The sequence below is a fragment of the Notamacropus eugenii genome, chromosome 4 (assembly GCF_028372415.1).
Source record: "Notamacropus eugenii isolate mMacEug1 chromosome 4, mMacEug1.pri_v2, whole genome shotgun sequence".
Lineage (NCBI taxonomy): Eukaryota > Metazoa > Chordata > Mammalia > Diprotodontia > Macropodidae > Notamacropus > Notamacropus eugenii.
Genome location: NC_092875.1, coordinates 343232265 through 343246598, shown reverse-complemented (window position 1 = coordinate 343246598; position 14334 = coordinate 343232265). Strand labels below are relative to the sequence as shown.

At 36.8% G+C, this 14334-nt stretch overlaps 1 protein-coding gene across 2 annotated transcripts in view; it reads right to left on the bottom strand.

Moving 5' to 3' along the window:
- The window catches only part of AHRR (aryl hydrocarbon receptor repressor), a 253907-nt gene that overhangs the window by 33255 nt on the left and 206318 nt on the right, over nucleotides 1-14334 (bottom strand). For both annotated transcript variants that reach the window (XM_072605304.1, XM_072605305.1), the window contains exons 6-7: nucleotides 3438-3567; nucleotides 755-888 (exon numbers count right to left, since the gene is read on the bottom strand). In XM_072605304.1, the coding sequence (XP_072461405.1) occupies nucleotides 755-888; nucleotides 3438-3567 (264 nt within the window). The remainder of the gene's footprint in view (nucleotides 1-754; nucleotides 889-3437; nucleotides 3568-14334) is intronic.

Here is a 14334-nt window from a genome sequence, read left to right as displayed (position 1 = left end):
TACCACCATATAATCAAGGCTGTCTTGTTCAGTGGTGGTATTTGATGACCTGTCACTTTATGAATAAAACACATTTTTTTCATTCATTCATTCATTATTATTTACTGATTGGCTGTTATGAATAAAGAATTGTACTATTCATATTCATTACGTGTGCTCTTCAAGATGGTTAGATTATAGGCACTATGTGGTGATACTAACAAATAGATAATAAGATAATGCCCATCTTAATTAAATGCTTTTTTGGACAGGAAGCATTTAGTGGACCCTGAAGGAGAAAGGGATACTTTTAATACAAATCTATATACATACAAAAGCCTAAAACTAAGTATAATTAGGATCACAGACTAATAAGCATTATTTAAAGTAAAAAAGATGAAATACAATGGAAAGAGTGCTGGGACTGACATTAGGAAAGCCTGGGTTCAGATCCAGTATTGGGTAGATTCTAGATGTTTGACCATGGGCAAATCACTTAAATTTTATGTACCTTGGGTATCAACTTAGGGTTTATCTACTATGTCACAGAAGGATTGAAATTTGCATATTTGAAGTTGCTCATGGCTAATTCTTTATATAAACCAAATCACAGATTCCCTTTTTTGAATTTGTCAAAAAGGTCATATAATCTGCTTCCTTTTCTATTCCTATTCTCTTCGTCATTCCCCATATTGTTTTCAGATCACTTAGGAAGATCAGTCATTGGAATGCTGTTCAGATACAATTTTTTTTCTCCTTAACAAATTTTACTTACCAGAAAACCAGAAGTGCTGTCCAGCAGGCAGCGAACTCGGCAGATGAAACATCGGGTTAAGAAGGCAGAGTATTCTGCTGACATACTGTCACATTCTTGTGCTTTAAGTAGCTTATCAAGTATGTATTCTTCTCCTGCCAATGACAATGGAGGACAAACTATGTCTAACAATTTCCAGGTAAAAATATGGATAGATGAACAAAAGAAAAGTAAAAGATCATGATTTGGATTTTATTTTTCTTCAAATATGAAACTTGCAAAATTTGTCTTGTCTAAAAGGAATACCTAACATTAAAAAAGCTGCTACTACTCCACCTAGTTTCGATTGTGTTTTTCCCTAACAGTTTATAATCACTTTGTGTATGTTACTGTATTGCATTTTGGGATTCTGGTGAGGTGACAGGCTTTCTCATCTATAGGTTCAAATCCCTAAGTAGAAAATTCAAAATGAGCCTTTCAGTTTCTGCCTGACTTAGAACAAATTACTTAGCTCTCTGTGTATGCCTTAGTTTCTCCACTGGTAAAATACTAAGGATGGTCACACCTCATATGCCCTTAACCTTTCTTTCTGCCAGTCCAAAGTCAGAATTTCCTTCAAGAACCACTTTCTCCTTGAAGTCTTTCCAAACAAACCATCCTCCATCTGATCTTTTCCTTCCTCTGAATTATCTTGTTCTCAAGGTACTTATGTATATCATGAGATCAATGGAGGAGAGTGGACAGAACCCTTGGGAATCAGGTAACTTGGCCTAGAGTCCCGAATTTCCCATTCTGTAACTTTTAGTGTGACCTTAGGGGAGCTACTGCAGTTTCCTTTATCTGTTCAGTGACAGTGTTGGGCTGGATGACTTCTAAGGTTGCATCCAACACTAAAGGTCTATCTTGCCTCCCCAAGTACAGTGTCATCTCCAAGACTTGACAGCATGTCTGTTTGCTATATATTCCCCCAGATCATCTACCATAGTGCTGCACACACAGAAAATGTCATGTTAGAATACATAGTAATGAATGAGTAAATTCATGGTAGTGAATGAGAAAGAGCTTCACAGATCTTAGCAATGTTTTTCACCATTTTTATTTCACATATCTTAAAGGTCCCTTCTATCAAAATAAATAGGTGTTGCCTAAGAAAGTTATTATCTCAGGTGAGAAAGGCAGAAAGTAAATAGTGATTTTACACCAGAAAACTGTCATATGCAGTCACAATGGTCTCTAAGCATCTGTGAATGCAATCTATGAATAGCTCTTTTTAGGGAAAAAAAGTTTCCAGGAAAAAAAAAACCAAATTTTGCAAGTGAATTTGAAAAAGAGAAGTCAAGTATCATAGTCTGTTGAACAAATAGATAGAAAGAAGTAGAGGGAGTATTCCAACTACTCAGAGATGACAACTGGACAAAGAAACTAAACAAACAGCTGATGTCCTGGGATAACACAAAAGGAATAAGATAACATGTATGAAGAGGGAGAAAAGAAATGAGATGGTATAGAGTGACAGAGATTACAGACTGAGGGCTGACAAGGATCTCCGAGGACATCAAGTCCAAACCCTTGATTCTACTAATAAGGAAACTGAGGCACAGAAAGGTTTAGAAACTTGCCCAGACTGACACAGGTAGTAGATAGGAGTCAGAATATGAACCTAGGTTTTCCTGACTTCAAAGCAGCAAGGTGATACAGTGGATAGAGTGCATAGCTTGGAGATGAGAAGTCAGGAAAACCTGAATTCAAATCAAGCTTCATATACTAACTAGCTATGTGACCCTGGGCAAGTCACTTAATCCTGTTTACCTCAGTTTCCTCATCTGTAATCTGAGTCAGAGAAGGAAATGGCAAACTACCCCATTATCTTTGCCAAGAAAATCCTAAATGAGTCATGTAGAGTAGGACATGACTGTAAAACGACTAAAAATGACTAACTATACTTCTTGACTCCAAATCCAGGACTCTATCCAGTATTCCACACTGCCTCTCAAGACAGAGATTGTTAACCTAGAGCAAAAGGGAGAACATGGGTATTTGAGAAGAAACATCCAAGCCTGGTCATGTTTCTTTTGAAACACCTTCACATTCTAAACTCTTTGGGAACACTGCTCAACCTGCAACAAAAATTTATCCCTACGTATGGAATAACATAGTGGTGTATGGGGTAGAATATGTAATTCAGTGGTTTCCAATATAGTTACTTGTACTCACATATTTGTGTGCATTTCCTTACTAGACTCTAAGCCCCTATTGTTACAGCCCTAGACCATGTTCACCATGCTGCCATAAAAGACAGATTCTATAGAGACAACTTATCAAGTTAATTGGGCAACTTGCAAAGTTAATTGGACATCATGGAAGCATCCTGGAAGAACAAGGTTCTTCCTCCCCGCCCCCCCAGCCCCCAGTTTTAGAGGCTGCAAGATTCTTAGGCCTTGGATCGTGAACAGGTATGCTCAATTACTCCTGGCTGCAGCAGTTCCATATTCAATCACAGGAAAGATAGATAATCATCAGCTCCATCCCCAGGAGACAATGGAGCACTCTCTCTCTCTCTCATCAAGATCCCAATCTAGACTGGTACTTTGTTTCAGTTAGGAGAATAAAATGAGGCCAAACTGAGGTTGGCAAAGAGTTTCAGCAACATTGGTTTGGACTTTCCAGCACAAGTGGATTTTTCCACCTAGTGGTGCTGACCCACCTGTTTCTGACTGTAACGGCTGCCCAAAAACCATCTGGGGAGGATTCATGGCCCAGTGAAGCTGTCTGCAGAAATCTTGGCGGTCGTCCACATGAATATAATCATATATGTTTTGGTGCATTACATCAGTCTGAAATAGTTAAAACAAAGAATTTTTAGATTAAATCTCAAAATACATTCATCGATTTCCGTCACTAGCCACTAGCTGCAAAATTTCCCATTATCCATCTGATGAAAATCAGCTAAATTCATCAAGAGAGAATCCTATGTAAAAGATATAATAATAGTCCACATTTATACACTGCTTTCAGGCTTATACGTGTTTTCTTCACAACAACCTTGTGAGGGAGGTAGTAAAAGTATTAATTTTACCCAATTTATTCTGTCTGGGGTAACAGGTAGTATCAGAGTTAGGTCTCAAACTCAGGTCATCTGTCTTCCTAGGGCATGTGTCCTTTCATTTATGCCATACCGCCTAGTTATTAACTAGGCTTTGAGTTTACTGTGGCTAAAGGAAGGAGGAAGGGCAGGCCACACCAACCCTAAATACTGCAAAAAGGTCTGATGTATCAAGAGGCCAGGGGGCCAGATACATAGACACATACATGATAGACCAGGGGTAGGGAACCTGCAGCCTGGAGGCCACATGTGGTCTTCTAAGTCCTTGGGTGCAGCCTTTTGAATGAGTTCAAGTTTTATAGAACAAATCCATTTACTAAGGGGATTTGTTCCGTGAAGCTTGGATTCAGTCAAAGGGCCAAATGTGAGGACTTAGAGGATCACATGTGGCAGGAGGCTCTCCACCACTGTGATAGATATTCACTAAATTCTTGTCTGATTAATCAGGCCTTCTCTCTACCTCTGTTCTCCAAAATAGTTGTGTCTTTATTGGGCTAGCTAGCCACAAAAAGCTGCAATTGCATCCTACCAGCCAGCTAATGGTCCTGCAGCCTGTTGCCAACCTATTCCTGTCCTTAGGTCCTTCACATGCTAGATAGCATATGAGAAGTGAACAGACACTCAGAAATAGAATATTTTCTTAACCACAGGCTTAGTTGTACTACAATTCTTTTATATTTTCTGCCAAGATCCCCTTTTGGCATAAGATTCAATCTCTTCTAGTATTTCTACCTATATTTTCCCTCCCGTTGAGCTTCTCAAGCAATGTTTTGTTTTTCTTAATGGTACATTTGGGTCTAAAACTGTTCCTCTAATAAATCCATGCCTCTTTCCTTATTCCTTTCTCTTTAGAACTTCTCTAGTACCAATTCTTCTACATCATTGCCCAGAAACATTTCCTGGCCCAGAACCACAATAGGAGACTCCCTTGTGGGATTTTCTGAATCTTTCTTTGGAAAGAGACAGAGAAGTAGATTAAGCAGAATGCAGGAAATCCAAATACAAGCCTTAGCGAGCTTAAAAAAGAAAAAGACAAAAAACTCCTCAGCCTCTAATTCAATTTTGTATAGCGTTGCTTATATTCATATCATGTTTTTAAATGACTCTGACAGAAGAGAAAATATGACTATTACCATACTTGATTCCTCCCTTCCCAGCACACCTTACCTGATAAAAGAATTTTCATTTACTCTTTGGACCACTCATTTAACACTCACATTACTTTGCTAGTTAACTCTCTTTAATCAAACATTTTTTTCTCCTCTTTTCCCTCCCCACTGGGGGGGGAAAAACTCTTCTAACAAATATGCACAGTTAGGCAAAACAACTTCTTATATTGGTCATGTCCAAAAAGAGATGTCTCATTCTGAACCCTGGGTTTATCACTTTTTTATCTGAAGGTGGTTGGCATACAGCAGTATCAATCCTCTGGAATCACAACTGATTATTGGATTGATCAGGGTTCTTAAGGTTCTCAAAAAAATTTTTTAAACGATGTTGCTATTAAAATATAAACTATTTTTCTGGTTCTGCTTCCTTCACTCTGAATTCATTCATATAAGACTTCTCATATCTCTATGAAACCACATCCCATTCCATTACAGTCATATACCATAATATGTTCAGCTGATGGACACCTCCCCTTAGTTTCCAGTTCTTTGCCACTACATATAAAGGGTTGATAGAAACATTTCTGTACATCTAGGACTGCTTTCTCCTTTTTTGATTTCTTTGGGGGTATAGGTCTGGTAAATTAACTTTCCATGTAGAAGTAGCAATCAAACTATGAGGGACTTAAGAACAAAGGCTTTCCCACACATTTGATTCAATCAATCAGCTGATGAGCATCTCCCATGCACCAACCATTTTACTATGCACTGGATCCCCACATCTCCTTATACACAAGGTATTGAGTGAAATAATTTCTGTTTATTTTATTTTAATATTCAAGGTGAATAGGTAGATCAAGCAATCGAAGACCCAGACAGAAGGAGATACTATGAAAGGGACAGCAGGATGGGGAAGGGAGCTGGAAAGACACATGTTGAGGGTAGGGACTCGATTTTTTGTCTTTCTTTGTAACCCCAGTTCTCAATACACTACCTAGAATATAATAAGCATTTAATAAATTTTTGTTTACTGAGTGACTTAGCTTTGATACTTTCTAGGAGTAGAAATTACATTTAACTTTTTTGACTCTTAGTGATCTCATCCGAAAAATGAGTATTGTAATAATAGCTAACATTTATATATAATGCTTTAAGGTTTGCAAAAATACTTTATATGCATATCTCATTTGATCATTGCAACTATCCTGTGAGGGAGATGCTATTATCACCCCCATTTTGCAGATGAAGAAATTGAGGACTTCCCTAGGATCACAAAGCTAGTAAAGTATCTAACGGAGGATATGAACTCAGATCATCCCACGTCTGAGTCAGACCCTACCTACTTCACAGCCACCTAGCTACCACGTTTGTGGTTTGTCTCACAGGTTGTTGATGAAGTGTTGGGCAGAGTTCTATATAATGAGGTTTGATGCCAGGAAAAGTTTCCAAACTTTTATTTAGAACTGTCCAATGGGGTTGCCTTGGGAGGTGGTGATGATGGGCTCCCCCTCCTTAGGGGTCTTTAAGCAGAAGCTAGATAAACAACCACTTGTCAGTGATGTTATAGTAGGGAGTTCTTTTAGATGTGGACTGGACTAGACAGCTGCTAAGTTCCTTTCCAAATCTAAAATTCTTGGATTGTGTGACTTTGTAAATAATTTTGATTTGTCCAGGGTCTGAGTTCATTTGTATGGGGGAACTCAAGGGATGGAAACTCCCTTCACTGAAGTAGATCAGCAGCCTGAGGAGCAGGACCATTTCACTTGTTTGTGTCTCCAACCCCACATGATATCTAGAACATGGTAGTGATAAATGATTGTTGACTGAGTAGAGAGCTATCTGGGGCACCAAGAGAAAAAGTGATTAGCCCTAACTCTCTAACCATTACACAAAGATATATACATATATATATATATATATATATATATTACACAAGGCTATACATATATATATGTATGAATGAATAGGCTATATAAAATTTTAAAAAGGCTATATAAATAAGATCTCACAATGTGTTTTTTTTTCTACTTATGAGTATCTAGTCTTAGACACTTGCTGGCTGTGCGACCCTCTGCAAGTCACTTCATCCTGTCTGTCTCAGTTTCCTTATCTGTAAAATGAGCTGGAGAAGGAAACTGCAAATCATACAAGAAAACTCCAGATGGGGTCACGAAGAGTTGAACACAACTGAAAATGACTGGACAACAACAAAAAGTAGTTCAGTGTCAGAGCTGGGGTTTGAACCTAGCTCTCGGAACAGCAATGTGTTGTGGCAAAAACAGTTAAGACCATAATTCAGAGCCTTAATTTATTAACTCTGTGACCTTGAACAGCTCCATTCCTCTGAGTCTGTTTCCTCTTTTGTGAAATGAAGGGGTGGATTCACCAAACTGGAAGCTAAGGCCTTCTCCAGCTCTAATAGCTTGTGACCCCAGGCCTTTCTTCCACCATTTTCAGGTATAGAAAGTATAACAAAGCTGAGAAAGCAAAGACCTCTTCTTGAGAAGGCTCAGTTTGAAAACTGGGTGAAATGCTATAAGGATGACTGTTCCATCTTTTTAGCTGTAATCACATCATTCATTGCCCTTCTTATTTCCTGCCTGATTTCTTATGGGACTTATTTTGATGACCAACAGAAAAAAACCCCACATATCAACAGGAAAAGAGGGCAGGAGACAAACAATGAAAACAGTTGGGAGTAAAAGAAGATTATTTAAATGATACAAAATAAACATTAATTCAAATCAGTACATTTAGTTTACTTTAACCCTTACTTATGGGGTTAAATGAAATGTTTCCCCATTACAGAACTGAAGTGTTCACTTCTCTAAATGTCCTTGTAACTCAGTTAAAATGTCAGGTTGGTTTACTAAAAGGCTAACTAACCTCTGCTATCTTTCCTAGAAATCCTTGTTAATAACCCATTTTCAGGCTTGGCTTTTTGGCCTCACCCACAGACATACAGACATGTCAGCCCACTCACTTCCTGCCAAACTGCCCAATGCCGCCAGCCGGAGTCACACCCCATCCCTAGTACTGAAAACAGAGATGAGCGTAGGGAAAAGTAGCTTGGCACAGCAGTAGAAAGTGTTGCTAACAGACCAAGAACTTCTGTGCTACAAGCTCATACATCAATGATCCAAAGACTTCCAAGAAGACATGGTTTTTCTTAAAAGGAAAGCTCTTTACCTTTGTAATCTTTTAAGTTTCCTGTGTTTTTGGAGACAAAGAAATAATATATTGATTCACTTGAAATGGACTTTGTAAAGAAAGTAGATTTAGGCCTTTACTAGCCTGATCTAGGGTTTGGAGGAAAAACTATTTTCTCCACACGATGCATTGCACTGCCTATTTCTCTAAGCTGGTGAAAGTCTTCTGCTGAAGGCTTATAAGTAGGGGGATGACAAATATAAGTGGGAGATTTTTCCCTATTCTGCTTGTAGGGAACACGACAGCATTAAGGGTAATGCATAGACGCATGGATTTAGAGTTGGGAGGGACCCTATAGATCTTGTAGTTCAAGCCTCCTAATTTTACACATGAGGAAACTGAGACCCAGAGAGAACTGCTATTTTATAACACAAATTTAGCTCATATTTCTTAAATGGTGCTCATCTACTAGCTAACTTATTGGACAAACCTGGCAACATCCCCTCACTATTTACCTGTTTGTTTGAAATTTATTGCAACAAAATTAATCATTAGCAGTTTCTGTATCTATCAACAAGCAATTTTTCCCCCAGTATTGAAAATCTTAGAGAATTGTCAGGGGTTCAGAGGTTTAAAGTCCTCCCCAGGGTCACATAGTTAGTGAATGTTAGAGAAGGAACCTGAACCTAGGTCTTTCTCATTCCTAATCCAGAATATCTATTTTTTAAAAATTAATTTGTGCTCTTTGACTATCCCTGGGTCTCACTTTGCTAATTTGTAAAATAAGGAATTTGTACAAGGTGATATCTAAGGCCACTTTCAGCTGTAAATGCACAATATGATCTTATGTAGAATCATGGACTGTCAGACCTGGAAAAGACTTCAGAGATCACTTAGTCCAACCTCATAAGGAAAAAGAGGCCCTGAGAAGATGAGGGACTTTCCCAGCCTCTGCTGCTGCCACTGAGTTGTTCACCAAACAGGACATCCTGCTTTTGACTAGCCACATTTGACATTTTATCTATATGATTTTCACCAGATGGATGCAGGGAGGTGCCATACACCTCTTCTCAGTCTCCAAGTTTGAACTTGCTACTAAATTCGTTTATTGGTTTTTCTGTTTGCAGATTTGCTTTCTATGTTGTAATAGCATAAAACTCTCCTTTCCTATTAAGTTTCAAATGCCTGCCATGAAGGCTGGCACTTCTAATTCTGGAATCATTCTCCTGAAATGGCTTGTGATAGCTTTGTCTGCCCATGGGATCTTTTTGTGCAAAAGGTCCTGTAATGAGTCAGGGACTAGAATGTCTCAATAACAAGTCGCCCATGGTGACTCATCTTAACCTCAATTTAACATACTGAGGATGATTATGGCTTGTACAAAAATAGATTTTCTAGAGATGTATGTATATGATAGATAGACATACACATTGATTTTCTAGAAGTATAAAAACACATAGATATGTATATGTTTTATATATATATATATATACATATACATACATGCATATACAGGATGCCCCCAAAGTCTTAGCTTATTTATCAATAGCTATTAAAGCTTAAACTACACTAATACTTTTTGAACACCCTGTATATATCACTCTCCGTGACATTTGCTACTACTTTATAAGCCAACTGAAAAACTGCCATTAGCTAGTATTTCCTATGGCCTCCTGTTTCAAATACCTTGACTTCCTATAGGTGGGACTGGGTAAAGGGCATAGATTAGTACACATTCCCAATTAATTTTTCTTAAACATTTTAAATGCTGTTATTCAATTAGTTAAGCATAATTTTTTGGGGGAAGAGGGGGCAATCCAGACCTGTCATTTCAGCAGAATAGAAATTTCCAGTATGAAAACTCCTTTCATCAATACAGATTAGTAACTTGTCTGTAATTCACAGTCTTAGAAAGTTGACTGGGCCACTAAAAGGTAAAGTGATTTCATTCTGGTCACACAAGGTGAATAGGTATATATTAGCCACAAGACTTGAACTCAGGTCTTCTTGAATCCAAGGCCAGTTTTCTAACCTTTTTGCCACACTGCTCTCAATCATAAACATTTACCACTTGTTGATAATGACAGCTAATTTAGTTGTCATGACTTAATTGGAAAAGTGAACTTTTCTTCATGTATGAGATGTGTCTGTATTCCATGAAGCAAAAGACACCAGATTTGCTTTCTAATAGCTTACATACCAGCCACAACAAGACAATAACTTCTTAAATCTTTCAAATTCCTAGTTCTCAAGATGTTTTCTCTCAGTTCCCCAGCAAAGCAGAAAGGCCAAATGACAACAAAACTATTTATCATCCCTCCACTACTCTGTATGAAAGTCCTGTGATTGACTTCTTTCCAGTTACAAAGAAATAATATTTCCATTTGACTGGCTTAGTCCAACCTTCTATTTCCACTTCTGATCAGTAGCTGATATCTCCCTAGAGTGAGCTGCTTACTAACTGTTCCAAGTCCCCAGAATTTCATCACATGGCTTCTGCCCAGGGACCAAGTCACTTTTCATAGAAGGGAACTTTTAAAAACACATCTAGCTTAAATATAGCATTTTTTAAATACAGAAAATTATATCTACCCTTCTTCTGAGTTCATACCTCAACAGTAAAATTCTTAATAGAAATTCATAAAGTAACATCCATTTATTTAGGTAATGCTGACAACAATGTTTGCTGAATCAAAACTGTATTGTAGACTTAAATCTCTTGAAGATCACTAAAATTATATGGGAGTAGATGTATATAGACATATGTATGTGATAAAAAGTATGATTTATTAAAGAATGATAGGTACATAAATAAATACATATGTATCTATGTGCATATGTATATATAACATATGGCCACATATGCATATATGCACATATATATGTATACATATGTATATACACCCCTATATGATCTGTGTGTGTGCATAGAGAAACAAATACATATGCCCATACGTATTTATCTATGTTCTATCATTCTCTAATAAACCATATACCCGTATCTTCACTGCTGAAATAAAATACAAATCCACATTAGGAAATTATATTTAAAGAGAGAGACATAAGCGTAACACAAAATAGATATAATAAAAATTGTCAGAAGTGAAGGTAATCAGTGTGGTTGTTTTCAGTAGTCATTCTACCCTTAGGATTAAGTTCTGATTGTAAGAAGCAGAGCAGACACCCAATTTCTTTGCTTTGATTATTATCACATCCTCACAGATAAGAAGTATATATATTCATTGAGATTTTAAATAATTTTATTCTAAATGGTCTTCTTTTAATATTTATTGATTTTTTACTTTTATATCATCTACTTTTCCAATACAGTCTTCCCCTTTGCCGATTGCAGTGATCAATTCCTTATAACAAAGAACATATAAAAAGAAAAATTAGTTCAGTATGTCACAACCTTCTTTAAAGCAGGAAAAGCAATGCATTCTCATAGCTCCTCTTTGGGACCAACTTGGTCATTCTAAATTCATAGCATTCAGGGTTCTCTGTTCACTGATTTTCTTTCCATTTGCAGTGTAGTCATTATGTGTACTATTTAACTGGTTCTGCTTACTTCACTCCACATAAGTTCATGTAAGTCGTCTGTATTCATCAAAATCGTTCTTTCCTGGATTGTAGCAATATTCCATTATACTCCTGTACCACAACTTGTTCAGTCATTCCCCAATCAATGGGCACTGTCTTTGTTTCCAGTTCTTTGCTACTACAAAATCTGCTGCTATGGAGTTTGGTCTCTGTGGTTCCTTTCTTCTTATCGCTGACCTCCTTGGAAGGTATAACTAGCTCAGTCAATCCATCAATAAACATTTATTAAGTGCCTACTATGTTCCAGGTACTGTACCAAGCCTCTGGATAGCAAAGTCAAAGAGTATGGATATTTTAGTCACTTTTTTTTAACAACTGAAAATTGCTTTTCAGAATGATTGGGCCAATTTTATAGTTCTACCAACAATATATTAGTGTGTTTCCACAAACTCTCTAACAATGACATTTGGGCATTATTTTATCATCTTTACTATTTTTTTGAGGGTGAGATGAAATCTAAGAATTGCTTTGAATTTGATGTCTCTTATTTTTGTGATTTTGCATGATCTTTTAAATGCTTGTTAATAGTCTGTGATTCTTTTGAGTACTGCTTGTTCATATGTTTTGACCACTTATACAATGGGGCTGGTTTTTGGTCTCATACGTTAATATTAGTGTCCTATAGATTTTGGATATCAGAGATATCTGATGTAAACATTTTCCTCAGTTGACTACTGCCCTTCTTATCCAAGGTGTGTCACTATTGTTCATGGAATAGCTTTTCCATTTCAAATAGTCTAAATTATCAATTTTATCATTTGTGATCACCTCTATCAATTGTTTGGTTAAGAATTCTCGATGAATAATGGTCAAAAGATATGAACAGGCAGTTTTCAGAGGAAGAAACTAAAGATATCTATAATCATGAAAAAATGCTCTAAATCACTATTCATTATAGAGAGATGGAAATCAAAACAACTCTGAGGTACCACATCACACCTCTCAGATTGGCTAAGATGACAAAGCAGGAAGATGATAAATGTTGAAGAAGATGTGGGAGAGTTGGAACACTAATTCATTGTTGGTGGAGCTGTGAGCTGATCCATCCATTCTGGAGAGCAATTTGGAATTATGCCCAAAGGGCTACAAAAATGTGCATACCCTTGGACCCAGCAATATCGCTTCTAGGACTGTATTCCAAAGAGATCATAAAAATGGGAAAGGGTCCCACATGTACAAAAATATTTATAGCAGCTCTCTTTGTAGTTGCCAAAAACTGGAAATCAAGGGGATGCTCATCAGTTGGGGAATGGCTGAATAAATTGTGGTATATGAATGTAATGGAATACTATTATGAACAGGAAGACCTCAGAGAGGCCTGAAAAGACTTGTATGAACTGATGCTGAGTGAAAGGAGCAAAACCAGGAGAATTCTGTACACAGCAATAACCACAGTGTGCAAGGAATTTTTCTGGTAGACTTAGTACTTCATTGCAATGCAAGGACTTAAAAAATTCCCAATTGAAACATCCCGAGAAAGAACTATGGAATTTGATTGCAGAATGAAGCAGACCATTTTCTTTTGTATTGTATTTAGTTTTGTTTTATGATTTCTCTCATTCATTTTAATTTTTCTATACAACATGACTAAGGTGAAAATGTATTTAATAGGAATATATGTGTAGAATCTATGTTAAATTGTATGCCATCTCAGGGAGGGAGTGAGGAGGGAGGGGAAGGAGTAGAGGGGAAAAATCTAGGATACATGGAAATGATTGTAGAACACTGAAAACAAATAAAATAATTTAATTTAAAAAAAAAATTCTTGATGAATCCTTAGCTTGAAAGCTATCTGATAGGGTTGGATTTTATTCATTTATTTTTTATGATATCTTTACTATTCAGGTCTTTGTCCCATTTTGAGCTTAATGTGATAATAATAAGACGTTGGTCTAAAACTTTATTTTGCTAAACTCCAGTTTCCCCAGCAACTCTTAACAAAAACAGAGTTTTTCTCTAAATAATTTATATTTTTAGGTTTCTCATCACTGGGTTATTGAATTCACCTGTATCTGTTTCTTCTTGATCTACTCTGCTCTACTGATCTATTTTTCATTAACCAGCACTAAATAGTATTGAAGATTATACTTTATAGTGCAATTTAAGATCTGAAAGTATTATTTTCCCTTCATTCCTTTTTTTATTATTTTATTATACCCTGGAGATTCTGGTCCTTTTGCTTCTTCTAAGTGTATTTTACTATGATTTTGTTTAGGTTTATAAAATATACTTTTAATAGTTTTACTGGTATAGTATTAAATCTATAAATTAATTTATTATATTGTTACAGTCCAGCAATGTGTAGCATCTCTCCAACTATTGGTATTCTTGATTTCTTTAAGGTAGGACTTCATAATCCTTTTTACACCATGGACTCCTTTGACAGGCAGATAAGGGCTCTAAACCCCTTCTCAGAATAGAGTTGTTGTTTTTTAAATTCATAATTGAAGGAAACGCCAAATCTCAGTGAGAGGTTATTGAAAACTAAAGATGTAATTTTTTTCCCACCCAAATTCCCTGACGCGACACTGAGTTTATGGCTACCGGTTTAAGAGCCCCTGCTTTACGGAATCCTGTGTATCTGTTAAGTTTTGAGTGTGCCTTGGCAGGCTGACTCCCACAGATAGTATCCATTTCAT